At 40.8% G+C, this 20,383-nt stretch overlaps 1 protein-coding gene across 2 annotated transcripts in view; it reads left to right on the forward strand.

Moving 5' to 3' along the window:
• The window catches only part of STAT6 (signal transducer and activator of transcription 6), an 85,479-nt gene that overhangs the window by 35,250 nt on the left and 29,846 nt on the right, over positions 1–20,383 (forward strand). The window contains exons 1-4 of one of the 2 annotated variants that reach the window (XM_089482407.1): positions 7,679–7,752; positions 14,183–14,335; positions 17,523–17,664; positions 18,849–18,932. In XM_089482407.1, coding sequence (XP_089338533.1) covers positions 14,205–14,335; positions 17,523–17,664; positions 18,849–18,932 — 357 coding nt within the window. In that variant the 5' untranslated portion in view covers positions 7,679–7,752; positions 14,183–14,204. Of the gene's footprint in view, positions 1–7,678; positions 7,753–14,182; positions 14,336–17,522; positions 17,665–18,848; positions 18,933–20,383 lie in introns of those variants that run through there. The other variant, XM_089482399.1, reaches the window with a different exon arrangement.

Below are 20,383 nucleotides of genomic sequence, written 5' to 3' on the forward strand. Positions count from 1 at the left end.
AGTTAAAGTAAGCACACTGAGTACATTTGAGGATTAAGTCCAAAGCTGCGTACAGTATACATCAGAGAAGGTTGGCTTCTGTCTAGATGGAAAAGGGAAGAGTAAGCTCTGTGTGTGGCATAGAAGGGTTTTCTTTTTCTTTGGGAGGATTTCGTTGGTTTTTAGTCGCCATTATTCAGAGAACATTAAGTGCAGTAACACTTCTTGTTTTCCTAGGGTGGGCAGAGGCCCTGTTATCCTCCAGCTGCTTGAAGTTTTTCCTAGAAGCTGAAAGGGACTTCCCTTGCGCTTTCAGGAAATTACCAACATTTAATGAGCAACATGTGTTATCCATGATGAGATGCTGACACTGTGTTTCAGAGTTGTGAGCAAACTAAAAATTGTGTGTGTCATGAATAACCTCTGATATTCCATTCTGGTCGGACTAGTTGGAAGTAAAATTGGGGGAATTAATAAAACCTGACATCCTCAGGTTACAAACCTGTGATAAACCCCAAGATTATTCAGAGACTTTCTTTAAGACCCAAAGATTAATCTCACTGGTTACAATGGCAGCCCTTGCAGTGTAGGAACACAGTTATCTCTGGATGTTCAGTGTTCCTCTTCTCCTCCCAGCTTCATAAACCATCTAAAGTATTTTCCCACTTCCCCAGAGGTCTTAAACATAACAGTTTTTGTCCTCTTGGCATCTTTTCTTTCTGAACTCTTCATTAAAAAAAGCGGAAATAATAAAATCAACCACAAATATTATCAGAGGACCCTGTTGGTTTCCATGGCCGAACAGGATTAGAACCCTGGTCTCCAGAGTTAGTCTAGTCTAGTGCTTGAATCACAACACCACATTTGCTCCAAGGCTAACACATTTGTTGAAGCAACAGGTTTGGACACTTGAGTTGGTCAGATGTGTGAAGCGTTATTCTTAGTTTGTTCATTTATTGTTTGCATTTATGTCTTGATTTTCTTCCAAGAAATTTAAGATGGCATAAATCTGCCACCTCATTTATTTCTTCACAACAACCCTCTGAAGGTTTACATTTACCCAAGGAGATGAGTAGGGAATTTAATCTTGGTCTTCCCAGTCCTAGTCTGCACCTACAATGCAGAAATAATACAGTATGGCAATACTTTAACTGCCATGGCTCAGTGCTATGGAATTCTGGTATTTGTAGTTTGTTGTGACACCAGAGCTCTCTGGCAGAGAAGTACAAATCCCAGAATTACATAGCATTGAGCCATGGCAATTAAAGTGTTGTCAAGCTGCATTAATTCTATAGTGCAGATGCAACCCAAGCCTAATGCTTAACTGCTGCACTAAACCTATTATTATTATTATTATTATTATTATTAACCTTTATTTATGAAGCGCTGTAAATTTACACAGCGCTGTACATGCAATCTTTTTAGTTAGACGGTTCCCTGCCCTCGGGCTTACAATCTAAAAAGACATGACACAGAAGGAGAAGGGAGTGGTGGAGGGAAAGGGTAAGAGCTCCAGCAGTTCCTCTCTACCTCCGAGGCCTGGACCAAGGCAGATGGACTGGAGGGAGGGCTTGGCTTAAAAATGGAAGGTTAATCTTCATCCAGGGAAAATACATACTCTCAAGTAGGATAATACATATACAATACATAGCAATACAGGAAATGGTTCGATAAACAGGCAACAAAAGAACATCAGATAGTAAGCGACAATTATGCAATGCCTGGGAAGGCTTCTCTGAACAGGATGGTTTTCAACCCCGTTTTGAAGCTAGTTAAAGAAGTGATGGCTCTTGCTTGTGGGGGAAGAAGGTTCCAGGATTATACCTGATTATAGTGGAACAAATCTTGTCAGTGTGGATGGGAAGATTTGCCAATGTTGATGGGTCCAGGGGCCAATTCCTCTGTGCCCCCTAGCTGATATGGACGGTCTACCATGCTGCTAAATTTTGTTGATAAATAGGAGGGAGGACATGTAATGTTAACATTTAATGCTTGTGCTAATGACCTTCCCTCATTTACTCCTGAAAGTTGGTACTATGATTTGCAGGATGGGTGCAGGAAATGTAGCCCAGCAAAACAGCTGGGGGACTACATGGTGGCCACCTTTGCTGTGAGCCATGGGGCCAAATGTCTGTTGGAATGCAATCAAATTTGCCACTGAAGATTCTGTGTAAGGCTGATATGAACACAAAGCTAGAGCAGAAGAGAAACAATGGGAAACAGCACCTATTTTTATGATAATGGGGAAAATATGCACTAATCCACATTAGATTCCGAGAGAGGGGGTCTCTGCCCTCAAGATGTCCCCAACCAGCTCACTGACGTCTTTGGTCAGAACAGATCAAGGTGAACAGTTGTTCCTCACACACAAGTCCATGTCTGTGCTAACATAGGGCCCAAACAGACAGGCCAAAATAAAGCTGCTTTGGGTCACTTTAGAGGTATGCTGTTTAAATGCTGCATGCGTCCTAAGAGACCAGAAGCTGTGCCAAAGCCACGATCCCGTCCTAAGGACTGGAGCACAGCTTTGATGCAGCTTCTGGTCTCTTAAGATGTGTGTGTCATTTAAAGAGCATACCTCCAAAGTGACCCAAAGCAGCTTTATTTTGGCCTGTCCGTTTGGGCCCATAGACAGATCCCCTGTATATATAGCAAAGAGGAAGTTTGATGTCATCTTCTTCAAATTCCAGTGTGCCTATTGTTCAGCGCACACCAGGATTTGGTAATTTTAGTGGTGCCAAGGGAACAGTTCTGCAGCCATTGGCACTGCCACTATCCCTGATGGCACTGAAATTTAGATGCAAATAGTGCTGCTGAATTTCAGCAGCAAACTAGAATAATAATGGTTTGAAGGAGACGGAGAGAGCAAGAAATGTTTATTGTAGTATGGTTTTTTCACCTTGCATGGGGGAACATCTTAAAGGCAGCCATACCCTTCTTATTTCAGTGGCGTTTGGCAATTTGTTACTGAAATCCACTGCCATGATTTGGTGGCATCACTAGACAGATGGGGGGGGGGGGAGTGCAGACCACACCAGGTGGCACCCTAAGAAGGGGTGACACCACAGCACCCCAAACAATTGCCTTTGGGCAGAAACAGGCTATGGCAATCGTCTGTGTCTCTTTAAAATGCTGAAAAGATGGTGTGAGTGGGGTGAAGGTCAGTGATAGGAGAAAGGAGAGGCCCCAGGTTTTTTAAAATTAAAATTTATGACACCAGAGCTCTCTGGCAGAGAAGGCTAAATGTCTCACAAAATTACAAATCCCAGAATTTCACAGCATTGAGCCATGGCTCTTAAAGCGATGTCAAACTGCATTATTTTTGCAGTGCAGATTAGACCCTGGATAGGGCTCCTGTACTTGTACTGGTTGTGCAGAAGAAGGAATTTTGGCAGGTGTTGCTTGTTACCTGCTGAAATTCCCTCTTCTATACCAAAACTACAAGGTACAGGAGCCCTCTCCAGTTTTCAGTGCTATGCTGAGCTGCCACTTAGGAGACATCACATCTCCCCATATGAACCTGCCAGAGTTTTAACCTGGAAAAGGGCTTTCTCTCAGTCCCACTACCATCCCAAGCTCAACTGGTGAGGCCTTCTTGGTGGCTGATCCCACCCTCTGGAACTCCCTTCCACAAGAGGCTCAGCTGGCCCCCTCCCTGCTTTCTTTTTGCCCGCAGGCAAAGACATTTTTGTTTAAGCAGGCTTTTAATGGTTAAGCAGATAAGGTTTTTATTTGTTCTAACTTTTCTATGGCTTTTAAATGATTTTATAGTGTTTAATGTGGGGATTTTTAATTGTTTTTTTAAATCTTTGTAAACATTTTTAATTTGCTGTTTTTGGAAGCCTCCATTTGGGAGGAAGGCGGCATATAAATGTTGCAAATAAATAATAAAATAAGAGAGCCCCTTGGTTCCATAAGGAGCTTGCGGTGATGAAACACATGGGATGCAAACGAGAGTGATGATGGTGGAAGACTCAGAATGAAGTTGACCGAATGTAGGCTAAAATTCCCTGAAAAGCCTACACTGTGGCAATGTCATGAACTTACCAGAACTTAAGGATCTGAGGAGGAAGGCTTTCACTCAGTCCGGCCACCATCATAGGCTTGTTTGAGAGAGAGCCTTTTCCATGCTTTTGTATCTTTTTAATGGTTTATATTTTTAACTTAGTATGTTTTTAATGATTTTATATTTTTATCTTGTTACATTAATGTGATGTTTTTAATTCTGTTTTTAAAAACTGCACTCTTTTTAAGTATCTTTTGTGAGCTGCCTTGGATCCAGTTTAGGAGAAAGTCTGCATATAAAATAAATAGATTTTAGCCAGATAATTTTAGATAATAGCCAGCCAATCTGGGCTATTGACCAGCAACCTACTTAAGAAAAGGAGAGGTCAGTATGTAGCTCACAATGCTATACTTTACTGTGTTATTCAGGGACAGCCCACAATGTTTTGGCACCTGTAGTGCAAAAATCTGGGTGGCACTCTCTTCCTGAGACATTAACTCTGTCTATGGTCCCACCAGCCATGACTGCTTTGAAATAGAAGGAAGCACACAAACAGTGAGCTTCAGGGTTCAACAGAAATTTTGAATATAGGTCTCCATGTTGCCAGGCCATTGTTCCAGCTCAACTTGCCCTTACATGGTACCTTCCAGAACTATTTGGAATACAACTGCCATCACCTGAGCCATGATAACCAGTGTCTATACTGCCTGAGAATGATGGGGAACATAGTCCAAGACGACAAGTGCCATGTTAGGAAAGATGCTAGGTTATGGAAGGCTGCCTTAGCTACTGGCAGAATCAGTGTATTTGGGGTATGTCTCTTCTCCAATGCTTGACACGTTGACATTATTGTGGTTGTGTTATGGTAACAAGTAGTAATAGGAGCATTAATGTATAAGTGTAAGTAATGCTAGTCTAAACATTTTGTGAAAGCATTTTAAAAATAGCTAGGAAAGAGGCCGCATTCTCAAATAGACTTGATTTGGTTGAGTAAAGTTCAGCATCAATCTCTTGGGATGGCTTGTTTGGTGAACAAGTGGAAAGGCACGTATGCAAGATTATTTTTAGCAACCATAAACCTTATAACACCACGATAAACTCTCATTTGAGGGCTGTGAGCTGCCCCACACTTTTGTGCCCTTTTGTTTGATGTAAGGCTGCTATTACTCTAATACTGACTTTAAAAGTTTTTTTTCTTATGGACCAAGATGGCTCTTTTTGCTTTTTTGTATCAATAGTACCACTAGGGTGGATTTCTCCATTTTCACTATATGTGTAAATAAAATAACATGACGATTTACTCAGTAGACCACCATTCACACTCTTTCAGCCTCAGAGGAAGGCAAAGGCAAACCCCCTCTGAACAAATTTTACCAAGATAGGTTTGTCTTAGGGTCACCATAAATTGGAAACAATTCAAAGGCATACAACAAGAATGAACAGTTTTCCAGTGTTCATGTAACTATCTGTGATATGTGCGTCACTTGGCTAAACTAGATGTTAGAGGCACAGTCTTCCAGGTGATGACTGGACGTGGGAAAACAAGTTGTGGCTCCCAGTTTGATCAGAGGAAGGTGAAGATATTACAGAGTGATAGAAGCTTTTGGACTCTTTCCTTCTAATGACTCATTAATTCCATACAGCTCCTAAGCCAATCCCTGTAATTGCTCTGTAGCATTTCCAGCTCTGGTGACATCACAAAACTGTTAATGGTGAGTCTCCTGGGAATGTCTGTTGTGTATACTCATACTCTTTTATATTTATTGTTTTTATGTACAGGGCTGTGCAAATCTACAGCGCTATATAAATAATAATAATAATAATAATAATAATGCATAAGTCTAGAAATTTTAGTTTAAAAATTGTCCCCAAAAACCTGGGTTGTCTTACCCATGGGGCAATGTAACTTTTGTCCAAAAAAAGGAAGAAAAAAAAAAGGAATACCCTCTTTCGCAGGCCCCATTCACACTAGGAAATAACCCTATGTGGCAACTGGGTTATTTCCAAAGATTTGCTATGATTGAATCTCCCAGTGGCATTTTATCCTGATTCCCATTCACTTTCAGGAACAGGATAAAATGCCACAGAGAGATTCAATCCTAGCAGGTGGGGTGGGGGGGGGGGGGGAGAGGAGAGAAGGAAACAGACCCATGGCAGGTGGCATGGCAGAGGATTGGGCTAAATAGCCTTTGGAATCCCTTCCAACTCTATGATTCTATAGTATCTGACACATAGGAAAAATATGATTGCTGGTCCTCCACATCAGATTGCTTGGGCAGCACTGCATTACCCAACACTACAGAATAAAACCTTCTACGTGTTTGTTTCTTACAAAACAGGCACACTTCACAGTTGATTGTATATGTGGTCCTGACCACCACCACCCTCAGGCTAAGAATATATATCTGTAGGAACACCATCAATGCTGCAAAGAATCCTCAGTTGGAGGAGAAAGCAGATGAAGAAACTGGGTTTTTGAATTACACTCTGTTTGTTTTATATGCATGGCATATTTTATAATAAGTTATATAATAGGATATATATATATATATATATATATATATATATATATCCTAACAGAGTCCTTGTTAGATTCATTTCTGTTCTCAGCCCAGTGGCCTCTGAAATTCTCCTCTCAAATGTGGAAATATGGATCCAGACCTCTGATCAGGGACATAGCCAGGATTTTGGGAAGGGGGGGAGGTCCAGACTAAGTGCCACCATTATAATGAGGCTTGGGTGTGGCGGCGCAGCAGCACGCACCATTTGTTTTATCTAACGGAAGGGGGGGGTCCGGACCCCAAGAACCCTCCCCCCCTTGGCTACATCCCTGCTCTGATAGGAACTGAAACAGCTTGTAGATGGAGTGATGGAGCTCTCCTGCTGGATGGAATGAAGTCACACCCAAACTGGTCTTACGATTGTCTGGAGACTTGGCCCAAATTTATTTAAGAGGGTTGAGATTGTGCTTCAGCAAAATGAAACTAGCAAACTGGCTATTTGCACGGGCAAGAGGTAGTTGTACTCATACCAACAAATATGTGGAGCGTTGAACAATAATCTTTCTTTCTTCTATCATTTATTAGGGATGTGAACCATTTTTATCCAGTCTCTGGTATAAATTTAGATGCTTTAAAACATAATAATCAATACAAGTTCCTAGGTTCATAATCTGTATCATACTAGCATGGCCAGGAATCAGAATCCAGGGGCCCAGTCACACTGCGTTATAAACTGGTTTGCAAACCAGTTTAAAATGAGGTTGTTCATACTTGGGCCAACTTTTCCCGACCCTTTTTTTTTTTTTTTTGGACTAACATGTGTATCTTCTGGAGAATACTGTTAGCTGCCAAAGGTCTACTGTAAGGCCTTTTTGTGACAGTTGACAACTCCCCAAAAAAGACCAGGCTTGGAGCCAAGAGGAACCAGGTAGTATGTTCAGGATAGGCAGGGCAGCCATGGGGCTACACCAGTGGTATCTGGTATGTTGATCAGACTGGAGAGCAAAGGAAGTTTACATACAGAGATAGGGTTGCCAGGGTGTAAGTCTTGCGGCTTCTCTGTCCGTTTATTCTCTGGTTTTATTTCCTGCTGTGTGGCACATTTGTTTCGTTGTAGCTGCTAGTGGGAGGAAGTTCAGATGACACGACCAGGTGAGGGGCAGGCACTCCAAGTCTTAGCTTCCTTGTTTACCTCGTACATACTGGGGATCTAGAAGTACAGGGGAAATCTCTAATTCTAACAACCTAGCAACCCTGTCTTCATGGGTAAGTAGCATTTTACTGAAGTTTGACATGATCTAGTTTCCTGATTTGGAAGAATAAAATTTCACTTTCCTCTTAAGCTTCTGCCTGGGCCTGGCTCCTTGGGCTTTGCTGGGCTCTAACTTCCATCATTTCTATTCTACATGACCTTTGGTCAGGTGCTATATTAGTTCAACAACACCTGCCTGTCTGTAATTGGGAACCACTGCAGAGAAGGGAACAGACTTCTTGCTTTTTATACAACCTGCTGCTCCGTGTACAGATATCTGCTGGGGTTTTTGCTGAAGTGTGGGTTCATACTGGTTATTGCCTACAATACACACTGCTTAGAGTGTCTAGGGAACAAACTAGAGGTTGTAAAGAGATGAATAGATGGAGAGGGGGGCATGGCTAGCCAGCTATGGCAGGTGTTTGAAAGCTTAGCTCTGGCAAAACCTTTTGAGATTTTTTTTTATATGCAGGTGCTTTATTTCAACAATATACTAGGATTGGAAATCTAAATGAATGGAACAAAGCAAATAGCAGAGAAACCCTAGCAGACTTTTACCAAGCTACAAAAGAGCCTAAAACAGATGAAGGAGAAAAAGACAAACTATCTGATCTGGCTATGGGGTGGGGTCCCAAGAAAATTTGATTTTCTAGACCCATTTCAAACTGGCTTCTGGGTGGGCTATGGAGTTGAGACTGCCATGGTCGCCTTAGTTGATTATCTCCGTCTGGGCATGGACAGGGATAGCGTGTCCCTGTTAGTGCTCTTGGACATCTCAGCGGCTTTCGATACCATCGACCATGGTATCCTTCTGGAACGCTTGAGGGTATCGGGGGCACTGCGCTCCAGTGGTTCCGTTCCTACCTCTCGGGCAGATTCCAGATGGTGCAGCTGGGGGACTGCCGTTCTGATAAGAGGGAACTAACATCGGGTGTCCCTCAAGGAGCGATTTTGTCCCCTATGCTATTTAACATTTACATGAAACCGCTGGGAGAGATCATCCGGAGACACGGGGCGCGGTGTTATCAGTATGCTGATGACACCCAAATATATTTCTCTGTGTCTCCGACTGATTAATTATACCATCCTTCCTTCCCTTGATGCACATTTGTTCGATCCAGCTATTGTTTGTATTGGGGTTTTTAATGGTTTTATGTTGTAATGTTTTAGGTTGTATTCTGAAGTTTTAATTGGTGTGGGAAGATTGTTGGATGTTACTGGGGATATATGTTGTTTATTTTATTGTATTATCTTTGTATGTTGTGAACCACTGTGATCTACCTAGGAATAGCGGTATACAAATAAAATTTTATTATTATTATAAAATAAATGGGTATGAAAAATAGACCACAACCATAAACTGGCACACCTTTCCCAGAATTCCTGGAAAAGCTGGCAGAAAATCTAGTCAAAGATTTACAAAAAGATTGATCTTCAGCACTTGAACCAGTGAACTCTAAACTTTCTGCTCTTAGAAGCCAAAGTCTGAACACTGAAGATATGACAAATGCTGCCAAACAGCAAGGTATTACTCATGAACTGAAAAGTCAGTAACCTGAAGAAATCAACCCATACCTTCAAGATAAGGTCAGAGACCTGGAGAATAGGGGGAGACATCTTGATGTGAGACTGAAAGGGTTCCCAGAGATGGAAGCAAAATGTTCCCTACTAACCTTTATACTTACTTGGATCAACGAAACATGCCTGGAGCTTGCCCTGGTAGATGATGGTGTGGTACATACTCACACAGCTACTGGATTTAATTGGAAATTCAGCAAATTTCCATGAAACCTTTTTATCAGATTCTTCCAATTTCCTCAAAAGGCACTAGTCCTTAATAAACTTTCTGCAATCTGAGATCTTAACTTTGATGGACATAAAGTCATACAATCATAGAGTTGGAAGAGACCACAAGGGCCATCCAGCCCAACCCCATTCTGCCATGCAGGAAATCTCAATCAAAGCATCCCCGACAGATGGCCATCCAGCCTCTGCTTAAAGACCTCAAAGGAGGGAGACTCTGCCAATTTCAGAGGGAGTGCATTCCACTGTCAAACAGCCCTTACTGTCAGGGAGTTCCTCCTAATGTTGAGGCGGAATCTCTTTTCCTGGAGCTTGCATCCATTGTTTCGGGTCCTGTTCTCTGGAGCAGCAGAAAACAAGCTTGCTCCCTCCTCAATATGACAACCCTTCAAATATTAAACAGGGCTATCATATCACCTCTTAACCTTCTCTTCTCCAGACTAAACATCCCCAGCTCCCTGAGTCTTTCCTCATAGGACATAGTTTCCAGACCCTTCACCATTTTGGTCACCCTTCTTTGGACACACCCCAGTTTCTCGACATCCTTTTTAAATTGTGGTGCCCAGAACTGGACACAATATTCCAGGTGGGGCCTGACCAAAGCAGAATAGAGTGGCACTTTTACTTCTCTTGATCTCAACACTATACTTTTATTGATGCAGCCTAAAATTGCATTGGCCTTGTTAGCTGCTGCATCACACTGTTAACTTATGTTCAACTTGTGGTCTACTAGGACTCCTAGATCCCTTTCACATGTTGTCTCCTTAAGCCAGGTGTCCCCCATCCTATATCTGTGCATTTCATTTTTCCGCCCTAAGTGCAGCACCTTACATTTCTCCCTGTTGAAGTTCATTTTGTTAGCTTTGGGCCCAGCTTTCTAGTCTATTCAGGTGTTCTAGTGTTCAAGATCTCATGCCTGAAACATTGAAAAAGAGGTGGAAATTCAAACCATTCACTACTTCAGTCAGTGAGAATTAGATACAGATGAGGCTTCACCTTTAATTATCACTCATAATGATAATATGATGATGACATCAAACTTCAGAGGCTAGATATTTGTGAACCATTAGATATTGTAATTCCTAGAGAACTGAAAGATGATGTTCGTAAGAAAGAAAACCTAGCTTTGCATCTTGATACAGATGAGTAAATGGGAAATAGTTCAAGGAGAAAGAAGAGGAGACCATGGATCACCTTGACTGTCTTGTGGGTTTTTCATATCATTATTTGTCAATCTCAATCCTTCTGTCACTTAACTAGATATATGACATAATTTTTCACTTTGGACCACCATCCTGAAAATTTTGTTTCCCACCTGTACAGTATGTCATTGGACCACCATGTTGTCTGCTTGCATTCGGTCAACTGTCAGTTTTTATAGAAACTCCAATAAAACTCTGCCAAAACCTGGCTTTTTGACTTTTACTGATAAGTCAGAAATTAGTCCATCTACTTACTTACAAATTGATTTATTTTTAATGTTGCATTCTTGTATATTAGTCCGCTTTGCTTTTAAACACCTGATGTTTTGTAATAGTCTGACCATATTCAGGCTTCTAGGTATCTTGAATGTATGCAAAAGATTAATATGTCTCATACACTTGTATTATTGCTTAGTCTAAATCTAATCAAGGAATGCCTAAACAATGAACTTCAACATGAGTGTTCCACTGTGTTAGTCCAGTGGGGATCAGCATGTTTTACTTAGATTGGGAACTTGTTCGGTGGTTAATTCAGCTCTCAGGTTACACTGCGATTCTCAATAAGCAAAAGGGAGAATTAGAACTCTTTAATGCAACGGATAATGATCACAAGGGCCATACTCCTAACTGTCTTTAGGAGATAAGATAGTGAGCGATTCATTATAAATGAACAGTCATAAATTAATAATAAAATTAGGTTAGTTTCCTTTAATTTCAGGGACCTGGGCTCTATTACTAAAGACAGCAAAATACTTAAGATCATCAAACAAATTGTGGTCCAATATGCTGTTGATAAACTGAAGGCAGTCTTATGAGGTATCTTTATACAAGAAGTTTCAAATAGGAAAAAAATAATCTTGGAGAAAAACCCTGCTAAATGAAATAATGCAACTAACCCACACACATAAATTGACCCAGATCCGACAGTATATACTGTAATCACCTACATCAAAAAGAATATCAAACAATGTTCATGTTTTCAAGGGTCAAATAAAGAGAAACAGCTTCACTGAAGTTTAGTTTCTGTTAAATATATTAATATAAAATTGCATCTCTAGCAACTACCTGTGAATCATATGGATCTTCTGAACCTAAATACAGATGTATCCAATAATGAAATCTCTAACTTCTCCTCCAGCGTATGACTCCTCTAAACAAAGCAAAAAAGATTAATTACTAATTTTATATCTTAACATGATCTGTTCACACAGTGTCATGTGTTTAATTTCTTGTTCTTGAATTGCAGCTGTTTTTAAATGGTTATTTGTTTGATTGTTTACTAAAGGTGCATCTGCCCTGTAGAAATAATGCAGTACAACGCCACTTTAACTGGCATGGCCTCATCCTACAAAATCTGGGGTTTGTGGTTTTGTGAGGCACCAGCTAAAGACCTTGTAAAACTACAAGTCCCAGATTCCATAGGATGGAACTGCAGCATTTAAAGTGGTGTCAAACTGCACAATTTCTACTGTGTAGATGCAGCCTAAGTTGTACAATATAACTTGCAATTAAAAATAAGACAAAAAACAAAAATAGATAAATAAATTTTGCTATGAACTGATGTAAGAGTCTTTTTGCCCAGAAAGCAAAGAGTGAAGATAGTTGAAGAAAAGGAAAGCTGGAGCAAAAAACAAAACAAAACCCTGTGTTTTTATCCTCTTTGGCTGCTACAGGTCTGGGAAATATCCACAGTAAAGCCTGGCAGCACGAATTCCTTCTTTCTTATTATTTACATTGAAATTCAATTATCCCTAAATAAGAGGCAGTAGAGATACACACTTGTTTTAGCTCTGACCTTTTGTGCAAGATGACTACTGTATGTTTTGCTTTGTTTCCTCTGAAAAATACAGCTGTCTTGATTCCCTACCTATTGCTACAGTATGACTTTGGATGTGGTTGGTGTGAGGAATGGATGTAAACAGATGCACATGTTTTGAGGAGCAAATCTTCTGTGGGAGCAAACTTACCATATTTTATTTAGATATACAGTCTTCTCTCTGAGATCCAGCTCAAGATAGAAATCAGTTTGTTTTGCCAGCTGCACATAGCATTTACTGGCCAGAACCCAAGGATAAAGCTAATTTTCTCTATGTGATCCCACTCTGTTTCCTAGCAGCCATTTTTCATTGTTTTAAGCACTGATTCTGCACTTAAAAATCAGGATTATACAAACTGTATGATCCAAAAATAAATTGGATGATTTCAGATGTCACAACGGACTGAATTTTAAGGAAACTCTGGCCTGTTACAGATTGCCAAAATAAAGCTGCTTCGGGTCTCTTTGGAGGTATTCTATTTAAATGATGCATGGGTCCTAAGAGTCCGGAGGTCGCACCAAAGCCACACTCCATTCCTAAGCACTGGAGTGCAGCTTTGGTGCAGCTTCCGGATTCTTAGGATGCACGCATCGTTTAAACAGCATACCTCCAAAGAGACCCGAAGCAGCTTTATTTTGGCAGTCTGTAACAGGCCTCTGGCTTGCAAATGAATAAATATACTGGTGCATGCTGGCTGATGGCCCATGTTTCAGGCAGGAGTGACTATACAAACCACACAGCTTCCATTTGTAGTTTGTTTAGTGAGCAGTTGGCATTCTGGTTTGCTTCAGTGAGCCAGAGAAAGAACCTGAGAATAACTGCAGGTTCTTTTTTTGGCTTGCTGGAGAAGAGATAAGCCAGAGTACTGAGTTCAGAAATCATGCTAAACAAACCATAGGCTGCAAAAGGAATGATCAGCCAGCATGTACTGCAATTCTGCTTGTAAACAATCAGAGTTCACTTGGAATTCCCTTCTCTAGGCTAGCCAGAATGGATAAAGCTAGGCTTGGAGTTGTCTGGCCTGATACAACAAACTGAGTTTTGGAGCATGACAGGATGTGGGGGAGAAGATTTTTGGGAAGTGGAATGTTAACATAAGAGAAGACAGAAATCTTTTGAATGTTTTGGAAGAGTGAGTTGGGATTTGGGTGGAGAAAAAAATCCAAGCTTTAGACAGGGTTTAAGAACTGCCCATGTTGTTTGGAAAATTTGGAGAGTTATGGTCCAAAAAAGTGACTTTTCAGAACTCTCACCTTGTAACTGGGACTTTATATACCTTGCTTTGAGCGTCTCCATGTAGAAAGAAATTCACAACCCAAGTAATGCTGTCCTCACTAATAAATTTTGTTATCTTCTTTTATTCCTCATGTGAATAAAAATCTGTTAAATTAGTAGTTCTTGTTTCCATCTCATGGAGTTCACATTTGGAAGGGTTTGAACATCCACCCCCAAAACAACTTACTTACGGTAAAACTGTGACAGTGGTACAGGGTAGCTTCCTGTATAGATGATCTTTTTTGAGGGGATGGTGTTGGTGAAAGAGGCCCTCCTTCAGCAGTAAATGAGACACTCCCAGATTGACCAATATGCTATAACTTCCTCTGTATGGTGTATTGCAACAGATAACTTGAACCACTGTGGTGGATGACCAATTCCAAGATGTCCCTGTGGAGCCTTGTCTCCGACATGCCTCCAGGACGGTTCAGCAACCTCTTTGAAGAATTTCCTCATGACCTACGATGCTTCCTGGGGGACTGGTTGGAAGCTCAGCCATGGTAAGTCTATGGAGCAGTACCTTTGTAGCAGACCCCAAAAGTTCCAAAATGGCAACTGTTTTCCACAGACTAATCTCTATCACCACCATTCATCCATTCCATATTCATCACATGGAACACCAGGACAGACTAGGAAATCCATGTCATCATAGAGCTTCTCTAGCAGCCAGTTCAGTATTTCATCACCAAATCACATGCTCTGGATAACTTTCTGGGGGAAGAAAGTTGAGACATGGTGTCATCTCTATACGGTCATTACATTTCAGGCAGTCACTCAGAAATGAATTCTCTTTGAAGGTACTAGAACCTGGATGATAATATGATCAGATCAATCTTCTGTATGTTTGCCCCTCTCATTGGTTTTGCTGTGGGACACCTTAAAAGTCTTCCTATGTTTAGCAGGTGGGCTGAGAGATATAGAGAAAGGGAGTGAAAGAAAAACACAGCTTCATTATCATTACATTGGCCTGTTACAGACTGCCAAAATAAAGCTGCTTCGGGTCTCTTTGGAGGTATGCTGTTTAAATGATGCATGCATCCTAAGAATCCGGAAGCTGCACCAAAGCTGCCCTCCAGTACTTAGAAATGGAGTGTGGCTTTGGCGCGACCTCCGGACTCTTAGGACCCATGCATAATTTAAATAGCATACCTCCAAAGAGACCCGAAGCAGCTTTATTTTGGCAGTCTGTAACAGGCCATTGCTTTGTGGTTAAAGACCATTGTGCGAGTTGACTGGGTCCCTCAGATGTAGTGCTAAAGCAAAGAAAGTCCAAAGTTCACGTGTCTACAAAATACGGCTGGATTTGGTAGCCAGGTTTTACTTTCCGTTAGCCAGCAATGAAGTCCAGACCCATCACAATACTGCAATAATATTATATGGGCTTATCAACTAAGAAAATGGCTACATTCAGACATATTGAGGACCTTGGATTTTTATCTTATTTGACATTGTGAATGAGCAGTGTGTTATTGCATGTAGCCAATTTGTTAGTCCTTTTGGGTGAGTCAATAAAATTAACCAGTAAATTATGGCTTATTGAAATGTACAAAACCAGGATTTGGGGGGAGGGGTGCTTCTAAGGAAGCCAGTAACTATGAGTTCTAGCCTATCCAAGCCAAGATCTTTGGTTTGAATGTCACTATAAACTCTGGCCTCCTAGTTAGTTTTACTCATTTGTGCAAGCAAAGCAATGAAGCTGGAGTCAAAGAGCTAGATATATTGCTTGTTCACAGTTACCTAGCATTACCAAAGATTCCTACCTTATTGCTATATGTGAAATGGCCACGGTCAAAAGTTGATGAAGTTATATTACTTAGGCTTTGTGTAGGTGAGTAGCACATGAACTTTTCTTCCTCTTTTTTTAATCTGCAGTTCATTCTACATCTTTTGACTTTTTTTCACTTTTCAAATTTTTATTATTATTTTCGTGTCTGCTCCCAAATGTATACCACCACGTATACATGCAAATGTTAAACAACACTTATACTATTTTTTTCCTCTGTTTGAATTTTTGGAATTTAACTTGCTTAATACTTTTAATACAAAAATTGAAGAAAACATATCTGGTTTTCAAGGAAGAGCACTGTAGCATTTTGATAATGCAACTTGTGTGTCACAACTGCAATCCTATGCATGTTTAACCTTGCTTTTGAATGCATAGGTTTCACTTGTATAATACAATGAACTCTATGAGTAGGTTTCAACATGCTGGAGTACAATTTTTAAATTTGAAGTGCAATCTGTCTTGGAAAGAAGTGTTATCAGTTGAACTAATGGAACGTCTGCTTTAGGTTTGTATAAAGATTACTTAAAAAGAGCAGATTTGGCTAATATTGTTCATAGTATTGTTTAAGATAAGCTAGCATTATATGTAATATAAGTATTATATGAAAATTGACACCAGTTGTTATTGTATGTATGTATATTGTGTGATATGGGCATTGTGTATATGTATATGGTGGGTCACATGGTGTAATGTAAGGTATTGTATGTCAAGTGTAAAACAATTAAAAATTAATAAAAAAAAGTTTGTATAAAGATTACAGTGGTTATTGACTAAAGCAAGAATCAAACCCTGCTCTCCATTCCTGTAGCCTTCTTTTCAGTCTGGGTTCTCTGGTTTCTCCAGTTAATTAATTAGGGAAAAGAAACTGAAAGAGCATTCTCCTATGAAGGAACTGGCACAGCTTGCTCTTATCTCTACAGCTGAAGTTAATCTGACAAAAACTCTTATCAAAGAGTTCTCTTACTGACTGCATAGATCCACAACACAATTTCCTTCACCTTTTATAAGCAGTTTTCAAGCCACACCCATTTTATTCTCTTTACTCATACATAGGCCTTTAACTTTGAAGAGTCTTATAAAATCATGGTTATAAGGTACCTCAGAACCATCTAGAATCCACAGTTGAAGCATCAGAATCCATTGCTGAAGTATCACTGAGAGGTGGGCATTGAACTTCCTCCAGTGAAAGAGAGTCTACCATGTTCTGTGAGAGAGTTTTATGGTCATACAGCTTTTATGATAAGACTTCCCTTTGGATTAGGGAGAACTGGCCACTTGAGTGTAGCTGACTTCACATGTAGCTTTCTCCTCCCCGTTCAACCTTCATGTTTTTTGGCCATACCTATAATCGATCTTCTGCCCATAGGGGTGCCATCTGAATTCTACATGCCATGCCTCAGAGGTGTAACTGGGAATGAGTACAACTGGTATATCACTGACTGTTTATCTAAGATGTTCATCCCATGGCCTGAGTACCACCTATTATGTTCCTGTGGGAACCCTCAATGTACATTTTCCAGTGCTTCCTTCTAAAATGCAGATGGCAAGGCAATTACAACTCCTAAAATTGAACCGCCATTTCTGGAACAGACACGCTGGCTCTTGGTGTTGACAACAGTATCCTTTCCATCAGTTTCCAGCTAAGCACAAAGTGGCAGCTGTAGGAAAGTGTTGATTTTTAATAGCAGGAGGCCATTTCAGCTTGGTGGCACTTAACCCTAGTGATGGACCTTTGTTCCATAAGTTATGCCTCATCTGTCTCTCACATTTTATTTTTTGATGTGTTGGGACAATGTTGGTCAGTTTATATGTATTTTGAAAAGGAGTGGGATGTGTTAGCCTACATTTCACTTTTTCTCTCTCTCCCCCTTTCCCTTTTACCACGCAACTGGTTTACCCAGGGAATTCATCAGCAACATATCAGACTCTTTCTGTGCTGTTCTGGCTGCAAGACTGCTGTCTGCCATGGTGGAGATGTTACATGACCTGGCCAACAAAAATGGCTCTCCTGGCCCAATTCTTCAGCTCACAGCCAACCTTGAGGTATGTAGAGGGCCACCATGCATTGAATGGGTGACACACACACCCCAGAAAATACTGCTGAATCCTGATGCATCAATGACCTGTCCCTTTTGGGGATAGCTGGGAAATGGCTATGTTAGAATGTGATCTCTTTCTGTTTTATGAAGGCCATTGTCATTATTTTAAATGTTAGGACAGAAGTAGTGCAGCTGAACTTGAGTACTCTTTGGAAGAACCTAGGATTTCCATTTAGTTATTTTGGACTATCTCTCCCAAAATCTGTCAGCCAAGGGGATTTCTGGGAACTATAGTTTTAAAAAGACCACACTTCCCTTTACTCTTTCAATAACTTACCAGCACATCTGCAACAATCTCAGCAGCCCATTTCTTAAATTTAAGGTGGGGTACTTCTTCTTACTCCGGGTAGTATTCGTCACTAACAAGGTGCTCATAGACAGACCACATCTTGACTTGGTCTTATTTCATCAGCAAGCTCAAGGAGAGATGTTGAAGAAATGTAGACACACTTCTCTCTGTGCTTTCATGGCCTCTCCTTGAGTTGTAGCTCTAGAGAGAGGAATAGATGCTCTTGGGCCTCATTCATACTACACAATTACAATGCTATGATTCTACTTTTAAATGCCATGGCTGCACCCCATGTAGTTTGGTCAGAGGCACTAGAAGATAATTTTCTGGCTGAGGACTGTGTATGCCCCAGGATTCTACAGAATGGAACCATGGCAGCTGAAGTGGAATCATTGCTCTATCATTCTGTAGTTTTAATGGGCCCCTGGTCTTTGCATGTGGCAGAATCTTGAAATGACAGGACTGCATCACTTCAGAATGCAGATGGAAGATCCCAATTCGGTGTATTCTTCAATGTTAAGTAACAAATGAGTGGATGAGTTGGTAGGCAAGAGAGCATGGGTATGAGTGTGTGTTGAATGGCATTTGCCCAATCACACTAAGGCCTTACACCAGCAAAGGTGCAGTCCTTCCAACTGCCGTCATGTGGTTCTCATCAGGATTGTCTGGAGCCAACTCCATCATTGCCCCCCTGCTCCTACCTTTGCCCTAACACATTCATTTGCTTATATAGTCATTTCTATCAGTCTGGAGCTGAATTATCAAAACATTTGGATAATCTCAGAAGTGGATTGAAGAACAAATGTTAATAACATTTGTGTTCTGTCCAATAATTGTAGAACAGATATAGAAGAGAACCACTGAAACTGGTGGAAGCAGTAAAAAGGATCTTAAGAGAGGAGCGTGCAGCAATTCAGGAAAAGGTAAGAATTTTTCTAACTCTTGTTTACAGAAGCAGAATTGTTCTGGTTCAGAGGTCTCATCCTAATCCCTCAGTGCCACAGTAACACATAATCAGTGCAGTCCATCCACAGTCAGTCTCATGAAACCCCACGGCAGTCAATGTTTCTTCTTTTTTCTCCCCAAAGAACCTTTTCCAAAGTGTCTGCATCTGTGTTTCTGTTTCATGTAGCCTCAGACACAATGGGTGCTTTGGTTGGTCCTCTTGTGCAAATGGCACCAATGAATTAACTCTTTCTGATTGCCAATGCTCCATGAATGTTCCCTTTTTAAAAATAAAAATCATACTGCCCTGTTACTTCCTTTTTCTTTCTGAGGTTTCCGGATCTGGGCTGCTGGTGGTGGTAGTCGGGGTGGGAATGGTGAGGCTCTGCTTTTCACTTGTGGTTCTGGGGACTTGGTTGCAGAAGAGTTCAGCAGACAAGCTATGGCAATGCTGGAGCTGCTGATATTTGCAAAGTTTGTGTGTGTGTATGCCTTCAAGTTACCTGTTGAATTATGGAGATCCCAAGATTTTTTTCCCCAGAGGCTTTTCTTAGGCAAAGAATACTCAGAGCAGTTTTGCCAGTCCTGAAATATAGCCTACAGCACCTTGTATTCATTGGCACTCTCCCATCCAAGTACTAACTAAGGCTGACCTGCTTAGCTTCCATGATCAGATTGAATCTGGTTTCTTAAAGCCTATAGCCCTCTAAATCTGGATGAAATGTTTTTAAAAGGGGGGAGCTGTTGTGATAGCACTCTTGCTGGCCTCCAAGCATAAATGTTTCAGTTCTTGGATGAACTGTAGAAAACAGTTGGTCAGCATAGTTCAATTTGAACAGGGGAAGGTGAGATATGGCTAGTAACTATGAGCCACTGCTTGCGAAAATCACCAGTGCACCTCCCTCCCTCATCAGACAACGGATTTGGTTGTCTCTGAAGCACTTGCACTTTAGTGGAGAAGGCCATTAAAGAAAAGGATTAATACATGAGTGTCTTGTCTTTAAGAAAAAAATATGTAGCTTTCCTAATGTATTAGGCTGCCATACTTCCTTTAATTCAAAACAATTTGCTGAACTAGCACTTGGCTTGTTGGCATTTACATCTGTGGCATGTTCTGTAAAATTTAGTTTGACCTCTGGCAACAAGTTGTGTTGTGATATCTGTACTGCATGCTTTAGGTATGTCTTTGTTTATTTTTGTGACATCAGTGTGGGATTGCAAGCATTTTTCAAAATGTTCAGGCTGATTTCTTATTTTTCTTTTCCCCCCTCCCCTTCCTTCTCCATCTGGACCCTCTGTCTGTTTCTGTTTTGACTTTCCTGGCAAGGTCTCCTCTGTAAAATTTGACAGAGCATGTGTAGTTAGAGATCTCAACTAAGGAGTAAAGACACCAATGCCAGAAGAACAAAGTACTGTAAAGGCTTTATTG

The sequence above is a fragment of the Sceloporus occidentalis genome, unplaced genomic scaffold, assembly GCF_023333645.1.
Source record: "Sceloporus occidentalis isolate IW3139 unplaced genomic scaffold, rSceOcc1.0.p SCAF_1, whole genome shotgun sequence".
Lineage (NCBI taxonomy): Eukaryota > Metazoa > Chordata > Lepidosauria > Squamata > Phrynosomatidae > Sceloporus > Sceloporus occidentalis.